At 47.6% G+C, this 18,577-nt stretch overlaps 1 protein-coding gene across 1 annotated transcript; it reads left to right on the top strand.

Annotated features, from left to right (window-relative positions):
• The first annotated feature begins 2,106 nt into the window (after nt 1-2,106).
• Nucleotides 2,107-6,180, top strand: LOC135902732 (uncharacterized). The gene has a single exon (XM_065432952.1). The coding sequence runs from the start codon at nt 2,107-2,109 to the stop codon at nt 6,178-6,180; it is 4,074 nt and encodes a 1,357-aa protein (XP_065289024.1).
• The last annotated feature ends 12,397 nt before the right edge of the window (nt 6,181-18,577 follow it).

The following is an 18,577-nucleotide window of genomic DNA, read 5'->3' as shown; positions in this document are numbered from 1 at the left end:
TCACTCACTCACGCACCAATATAGCATTGAACGTGCCCCCCCCCCCCCCCCTGGTATGGTAGCGCATGGATGTCGGCGTTCGCATATCATGGTTTTTAAGAAGCCGGTCTGACGGCCGCTGTCATACTACGGAACACTGCAAGTAAAAAAGCCGGTGGCACGCGCCATGGTTGCTTAGTGGCTTTGGCGTGGCGTTGCTAAAATAGAATGTGTATTAGCATTTATCGCCGAAGTACCCGCATGTAGTCTATCACTTATACAAGTTCTCTTTGATAGTTTTTACATACTCTACGCTGTTGTATATCCTCCATTCTGGAGCCAGGGTCCCCCGCCCCAGCGGCGCCAGACAGTTGCTAAACCCCGCGCTGCGGGCCACCGACGAAGTGGCAAGGAGAACTTCTTCTCAGAGGCGCCGGACACTTGATACCCCTCGAACTACGTGCCTTACTGGCGGGCGCGACGTATACAAACGAACCGGCGGTGCGGTGCTTCGGTGGTGCGTTCCAAGTGTGGAGGTGGTGGTGATAACTTTATTGCACACAGGGGAGTTGCGGACACGCGGGTCCTTGGGCCCCCGCACAGCCCCTCTGCACTCAGGCGTTCATGTCCCGGAGGCTCATGACGCTGCCAGCCCGGCCTGTGGCGATGGCTTTTCGCACGTACGTGGTGCAAGAATGTTTGTGTGGCATGGTGTTTTGTGACTTTCTCCTTCTCACTACTCTCTCCCATTTCCCATACCTTCTAGTGAAAAATAAAGCAGTCTTCTTGATGCGCTCGAAGCGAAAGGACGTCTGTCGTGTTTCCTTAAGTTCAAAGTGCTCCGTCTCTTATTCCACAACAATTTTTGGTGCCGAAACCCGGGAATAGGGACTTCAAAAGATGGACTTCGACAGAGTCAAGCGAAAAAGGGCCGTGGCGCGATCATCTACAACCAAGCTGATCAATGAAGTATCCACCATGGACGACAGCGCATCAATCGGTGCGCTGGAAGAAAAGCTAAATCTTCTTACTCTTAAAGAGGACTCACTGAAAGAGCTAGATCGGGAGATAGAAAAAGGCGTTGAAGATGAAGCTTTCGAAGAGGAAATTGCATGCTCCGAAATGTACAGAGAAAAGATCAGCGTGGCGAAAACAAAGGTACAACGCATGCTACGCTACTTAAGCTGCTCAAGTGTTTCATCAGATCGCACACTTAACTCCTCAGATCAAAGAGAATCTAGCGCAAACGATTCACAGATACGCCCCACCGTAAAGCTGCCAAAGCTCGAAATCAACAAATTCAACGGAGAGCTTCGGGAGTGGCAAGGGTTCTGGAGTCAGTTTGAGTCGACGATCAACGCTAACCAGAATCTCTCAAACGTAGACAAATTCAAGTACCTCAACAGCTACTTGATAGGAAAGGCGGCGGCTGCGGTAGCAGGACTTGACTTGTCGGAGGGCAACTACGATGTCGCTCTCTCGCTATTAAAGGAGAGGTTCGGCAGAAAGGAAGTTATTATAGAAGATCACATGTCACGGCTGCTTAACATCAAGCCAGTGCGTGACTCACGGAATCTCGGTCAACTGCGCAGCCTCGTCGACGAAGTAGAGACAGGTGTACGCAGCCTCACTTCTTTAGGCGTGAGTGTTGGCACTTACGGAACTTTGTTACTGACCGTAATCAAGAAAGCGGTGCCTGCCGACCTTCGTCTGGAATACCAAAGAAAAAGCGAGGCTACGAACGAGGGAAGTGAGCTGGAGGAGTTCCTGCGTTTTTTGAGAAAAGAGGTCGCGACGCGGGAGATCATACAGCGGGCCGAAGCTCCGAGAGACAGCAGTGCCGAATTGGTAAAGGAAAGGCGCAGCAGCAACACTAAAGCGGCGAACATGTCTACTGCAGCGGCACTGCACACCACGATCAAGGACAGCACAGGATGTCTATTTTGTAATTCGAACGGCCATGAGACCGGCAACTGCAACGCAAAGATGTCTGTGGCGGATAAGAGAGAAGTGCTGAAGCGTGACAATCGATGTTTCCGGTGTACAACAAAAGGGCACGAGGCAAGAGAATGCCGTAAAGCTAAGTGGCTCAGGTGTGCGCATTGCAAGGGCAGACATTTAACGACAATGTGCGACCCTGACTTTAGGAGACGCCGCAACACCGATGAAAGGGATGCATCTTCGTCACCGGTGATTGAGCAAGCCACGGTGTTGAAGTCCTCATTAGGCACGGGAGATGACTTGATGTGCACAGGAGAGCAGCAGTTTCTCCTACAGACAGCGCGAGCTTGGACAGAGGGTCCACATGAACGCACAGTTGTCAGGCTTCTCTTGGACGGTGGTAGTCAGCGAACCTTCATCCATCGCAACCTATCCGAAAAGCTGCAGTTAAAAGTGCTGGGAGAAGATGAACTTAAAATATTTGCATTTGGTGAGCAATCAGCCATAACGTGCACAAAAACGCGTCGAGTGGAGCTGTGGCTCAGAAGCCAGTACGACGGAAAAGGGGTGCGAGTGGAAGCGCTGGAAGTTCCTTGCATCTGTGCAGATATCATGGCTGCTCCATCAAATTCTGTTCTGCTTGAACTTTCAAAATTTCACTTCCAAGTCGCAGACGCCTCGCAGGGCGGCGAAAGTGAAAATATTGACCTTTTGATTGGCGCTGATCATTACTGGGAAATTGTCACGGGATCCACTAAGCGTCTCAGCTCCAAATTGATGGCAGTGGAGACTGTATTCGGATGGACAGTCCAGGGCCAGGTCGGCACAAGGAAGTCAACAGGAGTCTGCTCCTCGGCTGCTGGCGTGATGCGGATAGGAGTGAGTGAACAAATTTACAAGGAAATATCAGCACAGCTAAAGTCTTTCTGGGAGCTCGAGCACATCGGTATCAAGGAACATGAGCCAGTTCGTCACGAGGACGCAGTCCTTCAGCACTATAAAGAAACCGTCAACTTTGAGAATGGCCGTTATAAGGTGTCGTTCCCTTGGAATTCGATGGTTTACGAGCTTGGCGACAACTACGAGTGCGCTGCAAGGCGTCTTAAAGCACAGACAAAGCGCCTCTTGGAGGGAGATTCGTTGATTAGGGAATACGACGCCTGCATAAGAGACTACATAGAAAAGGGCTATGCAGAGCGAGCCAGCAAGGATTACTGCACGTCGGAAGGTCCGGTGTACTATATGCCACATCAAGCAGTTGTTCGTCGCGAAAGCCAGACGACAAAACTGAGGGTAGTATTCGATGCATCATCAAGTGCCAAAAATCGCCTCTCACTGAACAGTGTTTTGGAAAGTGGCCCAAACCTAAACCCAGAGCTCATTGATCTGCTGATCAATTTCCGCACTTACAACATTGCCATCGTTGCGGATATTGAAAAGGCCTTTCTCCAAATATCCCTCTCAGAGCGCGATCGGAACGCTGTGCAGTTTCTCTGGTACGCTATGACGCCAAAGAAAGGGGAAGAGCTTCCAGCTGTGGTGACCTATCGCATGACTCGCGTGCCGTTCGGTGTCACGTCGAGCCCATTTCTCTTGGCTGCAACGCTGCAACATCATCTTGAAGGCCTGCCGGAACGGTATGCAGAAACTGCAGGTATTCTGCGCAAGCATCTTTACGTGGACGACCTTGTAACTGGGGTTGACAGCCTTGACAAGGGTAAAGTCTTGTGCCAGGAATCCAAAGATATATTGTCTCAAGCAGGGATGCGGCTACACAAGTGGATGTCGAACGACCGCGATCTCGTCAACTTCTTAGAGAATAGCAATGTGGAGAGAAGGAACGGTGATGCTGGACATGCTGCAGCTACAAAGGTATTGGGAGTGGGTTGGAATGCTCAGACTGACCACTTTGAATACAACCTAACTTCACTCATCGACTTCCTCTCCGCAAGAGCTGACAACAAGAGATTTGTGCTGCAGGTCTCTGCAAGAATTTTCGACCCTTTTGGATTTATTGCTCCCACAACATTATGCGTAAAGGTAATGTTCCAGAAGTTGTGGGAGTTGGGAATTGGTTGGGACGATCCCTTGCCCGAAACATTGCAGCCTGAGTGGGACTGCTGGTGTAGGGAGCTTCCATGCATTGAAGGAGTGTCTATTCCAAGACTGCTAGCGGCAGACTTTAGAAACGATCTTACGGAGAAAGTGGTGCATGTTTTCTGTGACGCAAGCCCGAAGGCCTATGGTGCTGTCGCATATATCGTGACCAAGTCTCCGTTCGGACTAACAAATGTCAGCTTGGTCATGGCTAAATCAAGAGTGGCCCCTTTGAAACGCCTCTCGCTACCCCGATTGGAGCTGATGGGAGCCCTTATTGGCGCGCGACTATGCCACTACGTTGCCAAGGCCTTGGATCTGAAGGGCGTTGCTACCATCCTCTGGACTGACTCTACAGTAGCTATGTACTGGATCAAGGGAAACGCTGCCAGATGGAAGCCCTTCGTGGCAAATCGAGTCTCAGAGTTGCAGGCGCTGACAGATCCCAGGGATTGGAGACACTGCCCAGGCTCAGACAACCCCGCTGACCTAATCACCCGCGGCATTCTCCCATCGGCCCTGCGGGAAAGCGAACTGTGGTGGAAAGGACCCCGTTGGCTTCAGGAGGATGACACGTGTTGGCCAACGATAAGTGAGCCGAGCTCGAAGGTTGGGGAGTGCCAAATGGAAGAGCGAAAGGTGACGGTGATGCCCATAGTATCATCGTCATCCATGGCAATTTTCAATGTTGAGAATTATAGTTCATTCAGCAGAGTCGTGCGAGTAACCGCGTGGGTCCGCCGCTTTGTCGACAACTGCCACAACAAAGAAGGAAGGACGACCGGCCCATTACGAGCTGAGGAAGTAATCAGCGCCGAAAGATACTGGTTGGCTGAAGCTCAAGAAGATGCGTTCAGCGACGACATTTCAAACCTGAAGAATCAAAGACCGCTGCACAAGAGCTCTCCTGTTTTGCCTTTCAACCCGTACTTCGACAAAGAGGGCCTCATGCGAGTTGGTGGACGCTTGCAATTCAGTGATAACAACGAAGAGACTAAGCATCCCATCGTTCTCCCTGGCAAGCACCCCCTCACGTCACTGCTCATATGGAAGGAACATTTGAGAATGCTGCACGCGGGCGTACGGGACACTCTAGCACAGCTGCGAGAATCGTATTGGATTATTCGAGGACGTCAGGCCGTAAAGAAAATTATCAAGCTGTGCCTCGTCTGTCACAAGCAAAGTTGCCCTCCCGCTACGGAGCCAGTAGCACCACTTCCAGCTGACAGAGTGACAAAGGGAAACCCGTTCGACATCGTTGGCATCGATTTTGCAGGGCCCTTGATTTGTCAACAGTCACGCGACAGCAAAAAATGCTACATCGCTATTTTCACCTGTGCTGTGACACGTGCCGTCCACCTTGAGCTCGTCAGCGACCTGTCGGCTACAGCCTTCCTCTTGGCCTTTAAACGCTTTGTGGCACGTTGTGGAATTTGCTCGACGGTGTATTCGGACAACGCGCTCACATTCAAGCATGCAGCCAGGGATCTAAAAGCAATGTTCAGGCTGTTGCAAGTCGAGGAATTGCAGTCATACTTCGCCGGAAACCTGATCAGATGGAAGTTTATTGTTGAACGGGCAGCTTGGTGGGGTGGATTCTGGGAGCGGATGGTGCGATCTGTGAAAGTAGCATTGCGAAAGGTGTTAGGTCGGAGCAGCTTGAGTTTCGAAGAACTGACCACCGTTCTTTATGAGGTGGAGGCCGTGATCAACTCACGCCCTTTGGCTTTCATATATGATGATGCTCAAGAGCCAGAACCACTGTCACCGGCTCATTTCCTTGTCGGAAGAAGGTTGACGACCCTTCCTCCACACCTGCTGCCGGACGAAATTGCTGGCGGTGGCATGCATCTCTCACGACGCTGGAAGTACCGGACTGCCATGGCCGACAGTTTCTGGAGACGGTGGCGGAAAGAGTACTTATTGGAGCTCAGATCGGCACATATGTGCCCACCAACGACATCGAGTGATCTGAAGAAAGGCGCATTGGTGCTGCTGAGGGAAGACCGCTTGAAACGCCACATGTGGAAGACCGCCAGAATTAAGGAAACATTGAAGGGTAGAGACGGCAGGGTGCGGTCCTGCAAACTGGTATTAAGTGGGGGAACTGAGGTGAAGCGACCGATACAGCTGCTGTATCCCTTGGAGATTGTAGAGCAATGAGCTCAATAATAGTTCGCTCATCCGGGGGAGGTTGTTGTATATCCTCCATTCTGGAGCCAGGGTGCCCCGCCCCAGCGGCGCCAGACAGTTGCTAAACCCCGCGCTGCGGGCCACCGACGAAGTGGCAAGGAGAACTTCTTCTCAGAGGCGCCGGACACTTGATACCCCTCGAACTACGTGCCTTACTGGCGGGCGCGACGTATACAAACGAACCGGCGGTGCGGTGCTTCGGTGGTGCGTTCCAAGTGTGGAGGTGGTGGTGATAACTTTATTGCACACAGGGGAGTTGCGGACACGCGGGTCCTTGGGCCCCCGCACAGCCCCTCTGCACTCAGGCGTTCATGTCCCGGAGGCTCATGACGCTGCCAGCCCGGCCTGTGGCGATGGCTTTTCGCACGTACGTGGTGCAAGAATGTTTGTGTGGCATGGTGTTTTGTGACTTTCTCCTTCTCACTACTCTCTCCCATTTCCCATACCTTCTAGTGAAAAATAAGGCAGTCTTCTTGATGCGCTCGAAGCGAAAGGACGTCTGTCGTGTTTCCTTAAGTTCAAAGTGCTCCGTCTCTTATTCCACAACATACGCAGCATGCAAACACAATAGCGATAAGAATAGTTCGTGATAGTTGCCTTCAGTTCTAGTTCTTTTTCAATAACTACTTATGTACGTGGTCAATAGCTAGTAATATTCGCTAGGGATTAGGATGGCTGAGTCATCATAAAATTGTAACTCATTTTTGCTTTACAATAAATACATTGTTATTACTCGCTAAGTAAGATTGCTCGAAATATTTATCGCTGTTTCTGCGCCGCGGCTACAAGGAGCACACACACACACACACACAAAAAAAAAGCTGCGATGTCACAGGTGCAATTTGATCTCTGCGAGAAGAGCCAGAGATCGAACGAAGGAGAGTGAGCAGAACCCGTTTTCAAAGGAAAGAATGACGCGGGCCCCTTTCTCACTTGTGACCTTGGCGGACTATTTTCGTTGTTTCTCTCCTTCTCATGCGTGAATTATTACGATGTTTAGCACAACTTGCTGAGGACGTTGGACTCTCGCTTGTGTGTTCGCTTTTTGTAGGCGCGTAGCAGACGCGCCTATTATGAAAGAGCAGTACGCGTGCTGAGCGCCACTCTGGCAGCGCGAGTTTCGTATTCATATTCTTTCCACACGTCGCGCAAGTAGGGAAGTTCTACGAAAGGGCGCCAACATCTTCGGTCATCCTTTGTTTTGGTGCTAACCTTGTCACCGTGAACGGACTTTCCATGGCTTGCGCAAGTGTATCGTTGAACTAGACCCTTGCCCCCTGGATGCGGATTCTTAAAATGAGGAAATGTAGTGTCCACACTAACCGGTCCCTCTTGGCGTTCAGCTGCGAAATTTATTAGTTGCGAAATAAGGCACCGGTCTCTATGCGCGCATTTTTGATCTTTAAGCGGTACAACAAGAAAAGCCCCACTGAGAACGCAGGCAGCCGGATAACCTGGAATCTTACTTTGAAAATATGCTTGCCGAGGACTTCAAATCACTTCTCGTTTGCCAAAAAACAACTATGCATCTACTGTTTATCGAGAGCGTTCTTTCTTTTTGTACTTTGAAGAGTTCTCTTTAGAAAAAAAGCCTGAACATTTACTCGAATCACATGACTACAGATGAACTACCTACGCAGGTGGCCATCATTTACAATGAAAGCTAAACGAGTCTATTCACTAATAAAATAACTACAATAATGAACTTCTTCAATAAGAAGCTTACGGCAAATATTTTTTTGTAACTGGCCCTTTGTAACTGGCCCTCCTCTACCAATCCATGGACATGCAATGCCACTGGAGCCCTGGACTGAGGGCCCCAGCCACTCATCCTTCAGTCCCCTTCATGGAATATACATTTACTACCGCTGCTTATGTGGCCTACATCACGTATACACTTCTGTAAGGGCCGCACTTTTTTGTCGCCATTTTGACGAGCCTTACATAGGACCGGGCCATTTCAGCTCCTTTTTCCAGCTACATTATGAAACCGCCATAAGCCACCGCGATGGACTCCTCTCGCCATCTAGTAGTGACGCGCAGAAATACGTTGCGCGCGAAAATTGGCTGTTGATATTGATTGCTTCTCGGTTGAATAATAACAAAACAAAGGGCTGCCAATTTGGGGTGTGGCGCCTAGACGTACTTATACGGTTAGAAGTTTTCTTCGTGTATTAACTTCAATATCACTAATACTGCTGCCCTATTTTCGGCGAAACTGCAGCCTATCTCTCTTTAGTTTTTTTATACTGTGAGTCCGCGTATAAGAGCTGCTGCGTATGGCTACTTTTGAATCTGTTTTCGAGCGAATCCGACTTGGCCTTACATCGGTTGCTGAGTGAATTCTATATATATATATATATATATATATATATATATGGATAACCTCTGCACGCCAAATAATAATAATAATATATGGGGTTTTACGTGCCAAAACCACTTTCTGATTATGAGGCACGCCGTAGTGGGGGACTCCGGAAATTTTGACTACCTGGGGTTCTTTAACGTGCACCTAAATCTAAGTACACGGGTGTTTTCGCATTTCGCCCCCATCGAAATGCGGCCGCCGTGGCCGGGATACGATCCCGCGACCTCGTGCTCAGCAGCCCAACACCATAGCCACTGAGCAACCACGGCGGGTCTCTGCACGCCAGTGGCGAGGTTTCCATTCATAATAAATGTTATAAGTTATTAGAAGAGGTTTTTTTTCGTGAGCGCTTAGCATTGCGGATTGCAGAGAGAAGCAGTAGTGAGACACATATCATTCAGGTGCGTTTCACCCGCCGTTGATAAAAGAGTCTGCCGAAGTGGTCAGTAAATTATTCAGTGTTTTTTTTAGGGTAAAAAAACTAGGCAAGGCAATTTGAAGCCATGTGAAATTACAAGATATTCATTTTCTAGGTGCAGGCAATACATATTATTAAAAGTAATTGTTAGTTGGCTGCCTCATTCTCTAAAAAAATATAATAAACGCTGTCCTGTGTATATATGTAAATATGTTGTCTTTGTGCATGGTGTTCCCTATGCAAACAATAAATGTTGATGTTAGAAAATACAGAGTAGGTAGCCGCCACTCGCGCTTCTAATGTCTTGTCCACTTACTGCGAGAATATACAGAAATAAAACAAAAGTATGAATTAAGAACCGTGCACATCCGCACCAACAATACTGCAGTAAGCTTTCAGCCACAATCAAATTCTAAGTGGAACTTTAGACACAACTCAAAAGAAACCTGAAGCGATGTGGGTAACATAACTCTGGTAACAACCGTACAGTGGGGAGGGGAAGGATGGGACATCAGCAAGGGAGGCACAGAGCACCTCCCCTCACCCAGAAAACTTTGGAGGGGGTTCGGGCACCGGAGCCCCCGCTTTGTCGGCGCATATGACACTCGCGTAATTTGGCTCTGTAGGCTTCGCTTGATTGCCAAGTCTGATCCTTTTTCTATCTCTGTTCTCTCACTTCCCTCTCCCTATCATTTGACGACGCTTCGCCGTGCTCCCTCAGGGGTTGCAGATTCAAGCATCCTTTCCTTCTTTAGATCCCTGTCATCCCACCCTGCTCCGTCAAGGCACGCTCATGATGTGGCAGCCAATGTGATTTTAGCTGTCGTTGCGTTGCTATGGGAGACATACACCAGGCACGGCTAGCATACCTACCTGGAATTCGCCTCCATATGAAGGCTCTTCATGCAGCCCCAGGTTCGCGCATATAAATATAAATGTTTCATGCACTAACAGGAAGCGAATTGTGTGACAGTAAAATCATATACTCTAGTCGTTGGAAAAGGCAGTGTTCTTGCAGCGAAGTTTGGTGGAGAGTGGTTGTCGTTGCAGGGTTTTTATCTATAGTACTATACCTGATGTTGGCGCAGGCGCGCTAGGAACGCTGTATCGACGCTGATGCCGAGGCCACGAGAAAGGCCCGCACTAGCGAAATTCCCGAACAGCTATAACCCTAGGGTTAACGTGAACTAGGGTTAACCTTAATTAGGATTAACGGTGCTGGCGCACAGTAGTTCGTTCTTAGCCAGAGCTACACCGTCAGGTATTTTCTTCGCTGAATGGGCAATTCGACTTGTTCTCATAAAAAAAGAACAAAATGAAACAACGCAGCTGTTAACGAAACGGAAAGAAGTGGGACAAACAAGCCTTGAACTCATGAAAAAATTTATTCGGAACGAAATAAGCAAATTTTCAATGTGCACAAACGTTGCTAAAATTGTGTAATACTGCACATGCGTGCGCAACAGCCGCCACACGAACGAGCGGGAGTTGTGACGTTCCAACTGCATATTCCCGTTCATGCCCCGTCTGTAATATTGATTAAGGTGTAGTACGAGAGTGAAAGAGAACGAAACCACTCATTTTTATTAAGACGAGCGTGCGGACGAACGTCTCATCTTTTTTTTTCTTTTGTCGGCGTTGTCAAATGTCGACGCCACGTGCAGCTGCTGTGTCCATGTTTTCCTTTATCTAGCAACGCTGACAACATGCTATTTTCCCCTATGGGCGGGCGACTATGGCTGTATCACTGACGGATACACGAAATTCACGAAGTAAGCAGTCAAACACGTCCATCCCAGCCTCCATATCCCGAGATAATGCTGCACACACGAGTGGAGGCACATCCGAGGCTAGTGCAGATAGCATGACACTACGTGAAGGAATGACGGACCGCGGTACCATAGCGGTTGTGGTGTCACACTGCTAAACTGGAGGTCGCGGGATCGATCCCGCTGAGGGCGACCGCAACTTGATGAGGGCGAAATGCAGAAACCCTTGCGGACTTAAGTGTGGGTGCTCGTTACAGAATGTCACGTGGTAAAAAATGAATCCGGACTACTACGGCGCGTCTCATAAGCAGATCGCGGTTTTGGCGTGCAATACCCGAATATTTGGAATAACTAAGTGATCCATAAAAGAACCACAGCTGAATCAACCGCGTGAAAGAAAATTAGAAGTCGCAGTTAAATAAAAGCACCAGTTCAAGAGTTACTGCTTCAGGGGTATCTCCACCCTGCCTTCAGTTTTTTTTAATATGCAAGATTTGTAGCCGCATTCTTTGATGGAATCGCCGGGTCCTTGTGAAAACTTTAGGAAGTTCGACAATACCTGTCTCGCGTCTCCTTGTGTTTAAAGTCTACAAATATTTTCAGGAAGCTTAAGCTGCGCCTTTGAGAGTGGCCCGCGATAGCATTGAAAGATCCCTCAGTGCTTGTCACACTTTCCGGCACCTAGCTTATGTAACCGTAATATTTAATATTTACCGTGAAACGCTGGCGGCGAAAGCTATGCACGAAGGCGAGCTTTGTGGTTCTTTTTGTGATCATTTGCAATGAACCGAGGGGGCCACGCCACTCCTACTAAGACAGACTGCAAACAGCAGTTGAAAAACGCTGTCGCTTTAAAAGAGGTTTGCGTTTGAGTTTTCGCGTAACAGAATTATGTTTTCTCTGATCTTCAAATTACAATACGGCGCTATCATTTCGTTATGTTGTGTGTAAGGCGTACTTTACGATTTTTATGACGCATTTTGCTTTGAGAAATTCAATTATTTCAGCCACTTCTTTGCACTTCATGGAGGGCCTGCATCGTTGAGTATGCGTGGTTCGGACTGATTATTTCCGAAGCGACGGTCGAAGCCGGGCGCCAACGCCTGATTTTCCGCCACACGGGGTCCTAAACGCTATCGCTTTAAATATGTCCTGTTCGGAAACGCCAGAAAATACGGCATGTTCTTTTGCGTGCACCGGGGTCTACAATCTTCGTTCCATGAGGGAACACATTTTCTGGCTGCAAGTGAATTGTCTCTATAAAGCATGGCGAAACAAGTTGGGTAATGACATAAATACAAAAGTGCTTGCTTCTATACTAAATCTCTGCGCCTATAACAGAAATGTTGAGCTGATCTACCAGGTAATATTGGCATACCGAAGAAACGCCCACGACTGAGTTTTCTCGCTTTCACATATACTTTCTCCGAGCAGATGTTTAGCACTCAAAGACTACTTTTTAGGCAAAAGTAACAGAGGAGTTGCAGTCGCTGCTGAAAAAGGTATAGGCTTGGTCTATTCGAGTATTGCACTTCTAAAACCTTTTACTGGAAAACTTCTATGAGATGCGGGGCACGATTAAGGTCTCGCTTGCCGCGCATGACGACCTGTCGTCACAATTCTGCGCAGACAGTGGCTGCATAACTACATACGCTGCTGATGCTAGAGATGCACTTGAAGGAAGTAGAGCGATCGCAGTTATGTGCCAAATTGCGAAGCATTGGAAATATTGTTTCTCTTAGTAAATCCCTTTAGAAGTGCGCTAATCCCTGTTTTTGAGAGGAAAAGTTTTCTTTATAGCATTTGAGGAAACCGATTGACCTTTGTGCGATTTTAATTTTTCTCCAAATTCAAGAGCGATATTTGTCATTATAGTCAAATATAGATTTGTTAGACACGATTTGCAGGATTACATCAGTTGCCGCACCACTTAGGAAGAAATGGCAGGCTTAGAAGTTAGAAGGCACACGATAAAGGACGATGTCGTCTTGGGAGGTGGGAGGCGTCCCACCGCTATGCTTATTTGCGTATCATTACGACATAACATTACGTTAGGGCTGTTTAACAGGAAAGCTGGCTCATGTATTACCTTTATTGTGGCAGCACAAGAGTGTATCTGGGGAGCAGTGCATCAACAGAAGTGCGTCTCTAACTTCGGAACACTACGATGAAGTTCTCATTTCTCTACGTCTCAAAGACTCGTTATTGTTGCAGAGCACAAAAGTCAATCGCACATTAGTGCAACTAGGTATATATTGTTTCATGCTCCAGTGCATTGAGCCTGATGTACTGCTTAGTCAGTGGGACGCCAAGTGGTTGCAAAGTATTTCCACCAATAAGACAACCACAGCAAAAGCATACAAAGTCACATGCAACTTCAAGAACAAGTTAGTGTGCGGATGCTCCACTGCCGCTTCTACGATGTTTGAACAATTGAAGATTGACAATCTCCGATAACGAACATCCCAACCGGTTTCGAATATTCTCTGAACAAGCGAGATGAATGGTGACCGCAAACGGTAGTTTTTCCTGATCGGATATCCAGCGAGTATACTCACCACGGAGAATTTAGCCTCGACTACACCGCCCGTAAGGCGCGATAATTTACACAGGTCTTGATCCCAGTCCAGGAATAAATGCGTTCCTTTGGTTGTCCTTTCGGCACAAGCTTCGAAGTCAACGGCAAACTGACGAGTGTTCCGGGCCCACCGCTTCACAGCGAACGCCATGGCGCCTAAGACGTCGCTTCGATTCGGAGAAGTCGCGGTGACCAAGTAGTGAAAGTAGGAGCCGTGCTCGGCACAGGGCAGTAGGCGACCGTCCCGAAGTTTCGGCACCACCTTCTCAGCGGTGTCGTCAGCGTCCCACGTTGGTCGGGCACTGAGTGTCGCTGTGAGGAGACTTTGAGTGTAGGCGGCCAGAGAGAAGCCGGCCAACAGCCAGCATGCGAGCACGGTTCGGCTGGACGTGCGGTTGTCGTGAAACCTCCGAACAGGGGTGGCGATCAAGAGGACGGCTGCCGCCAGGGCTAGGGCCAACTGCGTGATGCCCTCGGAGGGCTCGCGTCCGAGGCGCACGTTGAGCAGGGTGAAAAATCCTGTGGTGACAAGTAAGGAGACAGCAAGTAGTGCAGTCCAGGACAGTGGGCCGGAAAACAGTTCGCCGCTGTGGTTAAATCTCTTCTGGACGTAGTAGGTTGCACGTCCGAATTCGTGCAGGGTGAAGTCGAAACGCTGGTACCGCGATGGACTGAGTCCCACAGGATGAGCCATGACGTCAATCTCTTGTCTCGCGATATACTGGCTGAGCTGAGTAGTGTTAATTTTTACAATATCGAAAGTGGCGTTCAGTCGGGCGAGTGCATTAAGGACTCTTTGTTCTTGATATGACAGGCAAACTGATTTGCCTGTTTTCGACACCTGCATGAAACAGCCAATAGAAAGCCTTTGGCGAGAAAGGCCAGACCAACGTGACGGATTATGTTCGGCTTGCCTAAGGGAATGTAGCTCAAAGTAGTTAACGTCAACTAAGTTGACAGACGAGTTTGACGGAGCCGCGAAGCACGTCCAGACTTTGCAGGGCGTTCTGCCTGTTCTGGGATATTCCACGACCTCCTCGTTAGCGATTGTGACCCAGGTAAAGCGCGGGCATATTTCACTTCGCAAGTTTATCGCTCTGAAGAACGTGTTGTTCCAGATGATGGCCGAAGTGATCACGACAGCTTGTTGGTTTTGAAGAACGACAGATTCAACTTCCCGGAAGTAAGAATCCCAACTATTACACCAGGACATCAGCTTAACTGGCATAGGAACCTGCTCCCCGAAGAAGAGTTGAAAGTCTCCGCTTTTAGTACATAGGAAGTGAATGTCAACTCCTTCGCGAAGCACCTTGCTGAGTACATCGCTTATGAAAATGATGTCTCTTCCAAGCGTGAAAGAAAGCCACAATATACGCGATACAACCATAAATTGTTTAAAATGGGACAGATGCATCTTTGAAAGGGACGACTTTGCTGCCGGCGACTCCAATGCCGGTATCGAATTGAGAAGTTGAAAGACGTGTTGCCTGCGGCGGCTACAGAACAGGTTCTCTTTGGCCTTTGGTCTTGATTTGGACTGCGCCACCAAAAGGACCATAGATGTGAATGAATAGTCCATCGTGCGGAATATCGACCTAGAGAGTAACATCATGTTTGTCACAAGTGCACGCGATATTCAATCAAAGAGAACACACGCGCGTAATCTTGGCACAGGCTGTTGATTGTCGCGTGCTATCGATTGTGTTTCCTTTCGCCCATGTTTAACATTTCCTGCAAGTGATTAGAAGGCAAGACGCAGAATACAATAACGCGGAATGGAGGCGTCTGTACCTGTTTACCAAAAGTGGCTGCTTGCTACGGGAAAGATTTGCCGGACCTTTATCAATGTACTTTCTTTTCTTTAAGAACGCCACTGCGTGCAATCTTCTAGACGTCAGCATTTTTTCTCTCCCTCACACACAAACACAAACTATTTGGAGTCCAGTGTTTCGCAGCTGATTTGAACCTATGTGTTTGTTTCAATCATCCCTATTCTATATGCTTTCCGATGCATCAATGCAGAAAAAAATATCGTCGCGAAGATTGGGACCAGAGCAGAAGGTCTTCACAATCGATCCTCATGGCGGCACAGGGCAGCGCGTTCCGCGCCCGACGGTGCATCACGTGACTAGACATCACTGATTCCTTTAGGGAACGCCTTGTCGTTGGCGCATGTGGACAGAAAATGCCGAGCTGTTTTCGCATTTGGATTCTGGTGGTCAAAATCTCAGAATGCGTTTTATTTCCAGGAACAAAAGATGTGCTATTACTTTTTGATAAAGAAGGGTACCAGTCATCGTCCAAGTAAATATATATACAGCCGTCGTGGCCAACCCTAAGTGACAAGCACAGAATATTTGGTTTGTGGCGCCATCTATACAATATAATAACAAGGAAGCATTAGAAATTTGCTCCCTCTGTGACCCGGCAGTGCCAATAGCTTGCCGGGCTCGCTGCCATCCATTGGAGGCCATTGGAGGAGGTTCGCGCCCTTTTTTCTTGAAATTGTGGGCAAAATTATGTTGCGCTTACGGCTGCTCTGTGGTTGCTCAAATTTCGCAGATATCTGTATTTTATGGTTCGAATCCCTCGACATAACAGTTGGCGCTGCTACTTCTTTGTCAAGAAAAAAAAAATCTGAAATTGCCTTCGTGAGCGCCCCTCATAGTCAGCGACGCTTAAAACATGTCGGTTATGTCACTTCTGTTGTTTGCCGTAAGACATAGCATAGCCTTCGCGATAAGTTTCTATTAATTGATTGGGGGTTCATCCGATAGGCGCAGAGGAATGCACTTCCCATCTTACAGCGAAGCTGCTACTGGGACTAGTAGTACTCCAAAACGTTGTATGCCAGTTTCACAATTTTGTAAAAAAAAAAACAACGTCACACACGAAGTGTATAATTTCATGAAATGTGGAGATTATCATGGCCGACAGGCAGGTAAATGCTGAAACAGCCATTTCAATCTCGCGGTCAATAAAAACTGTTAAATCCTCGTTTTCGACCCGTTTAGACGCGCTTATGAAACGCTAAAAAGTTTTCCGTCTTCTGTGGGAGGATTCTAAATGGCAAGGATTTAATTTTCTGAAGAAAATGGGTGCCACTTCGGAGGTGATGTGTAGCAAAAATTTATGGTGCCATACGAAATCGTATGGATGTGAAAATTATTGCTGAATACTCATCTTCTGCCGTTTTCTAAAAAAATAATGTATGTATGACTTCTAGTTGCTATTCTCAGGTCTCCTTGATGAACTATGTGAGACAGGGTGCTCATATTTCGTTGAAGTAGGAAGCACGTTGTGCGCGACTAACGATACGTCTCAGTAACATAATTGCAGCCTTTGTAGAAAGGAACCTATTTAAGATTTCCAGAGTGGGATTGTGCCGTGATTCGCTAGATTTCTCGAATTCCTGAAACAACTTCACGAGAATAGTAATTGCGCAACACAATACACCGACCAAAGGAAGGTAAAAACGACAACACGGCGCTTTCTTTTGTCCGTGTCTTGTGTTACGCTGTTACGAACCTTACAATGAATCCTAACCAACTGGCCCAACTTACTACCTTGAAACTTCACAAGACACCAACTTCAAGTTTATTCAAAAACGTGGGGAAATGAAGTGTAATGTGAGGCAACACCTTCCTGTTCCTTATGTGAATAGAAGCACAATTACTAAGAATTAGTAAAGTGTCGTTTTTTTTGTTATTTTCATGTGTCGTACCAGGTCTGTGTACTTGGTTTCTCCGATGTCTTGGTTGAACTATACAGGACCCCTTGCTTTTATTTTGTGATATTAAGGGATGAGTTGTGGCTAATGTGTGCGCGAAGTTGGTAATCGGTGGGTCAATTGCGGCATTCAGAATAAGTTGCATATTGAAGTGCTCCGAAGCATTACGAGCGTCTTTCACGAGCGACGAAAAATAGGCCGCTCCCATGACATAACGGCATATGCAACCTAGGTCAATATACAAAAACATGAGCACACGTCCACGAAAAATCTGCGTGTTAAGGTAAATGCTCGTGAGTCAAAAAGCGCTTCTGTAAAAAAAAATAAATTCTGAAGCAAGTGTTCGTAAGTGCCATGCTTTCGTTATCACCAACATTTACCAATGTCCCGGAATAACTCCGCCTTACACTCACTTTATGTTTTCTACAAATACAAATCTTTAGTGCAACGTGTAGTGAAACTGTAATGCTTCAGGCTACATTAAGAAATTTAAAGGTGATATTGAACTATAATATTTATAAATAATCCTTATTTCGCTATTTCCAGGCGTTATACTACGTATACCCGTTGTTCTCCACGAAGTGAACACAACTTGTTTTAATGCTCAGTGAAAGCAAGGACCACGTAAATGTAGGCAAATGATTGATGTGCAGGCAAAGTGGGTTGGTTGAGTGTGTCTTTTGCAACCAATTGCCTATGCAAGCGCTCCGGGGCGCTATGAGTGTGTTTTACCGCGTAAGCTGTTATCGTCTGAATCGAACAGCCGTTTCGGTTGGCAATGGTGTCCGCCGTCGACACCACCGCCGGGGTCCGTAGCAGCTGTAGCCGAGAATGAAGAAAGAAAACACCCAGTTCCCGCCGGGTTTGAACCCAGGCCCGCTACGTTGGAGTCAGCTACTCTACCACTGAGCCAGGTGAGCTTCTTTTTCTTTATTACATGGGAGGAGAACCTTCAGCAAGAAAATAAAAACGGAGAGCTACAGAAATTTAAGGTGATTGAAAGCACATTCAACAGTCAGGCAAGCACGTGCAAGTGTCCAATAATGGCATCCAGTTCGGTGCTGTTTCTTGTGCATCGAACACACTACGATCGTAGGCAACATATTCTTGAAGAAACGATCGAGTGCTTCGGGGTGGTTCAGGTTGCATGTCCCACATTCTACTGCGCCAAAGGCTATGTAGGCCAAGTGCCATGAACATGTCATATGGTGGTTCACAGGATCTTTAGAAGGTACGAAACGAATTCTGTATGGTGTGACATCTAAATTATTTTAAAGTGTTCTTTGGAGAATGAAGAACCCGGCCTCCATACACTCTATAAGACAGTGATCGACCGTTTCAGCATGTGGGCACAAGCGACAGTTTGTAGACGACAGCACGAAACAGCCCCATTCTTCTAACCAAGTTCTGAGAGGGAGGGTTGCCGAATGTAACACAAAGAAAAAACGTTTTGATCCATGGAGGAATGATTATTCGATGGACACGAATAAATGCATCTAGGTAA

The sequence above is a fragment of the Dermacentor albipictus genome, chromosome 2 (assembly GCF_038994185.2).
Source record: "Dermacentor albipictus isolate Rhodes 1998 colony chromosome 2, USDA_Dalb.pri_finalv2, whole genome shotgun sequence".
Classification (NCBI taxonomy): Eukaryota; Metazoa; Arthropoda; class Arachnida; order Ixodida; family Ixodidae; genus Dermacentor; species Dermacentor albipictus.
This window is presented reverse-complemented; position numbering and strand designations above follow the sequence as displayed.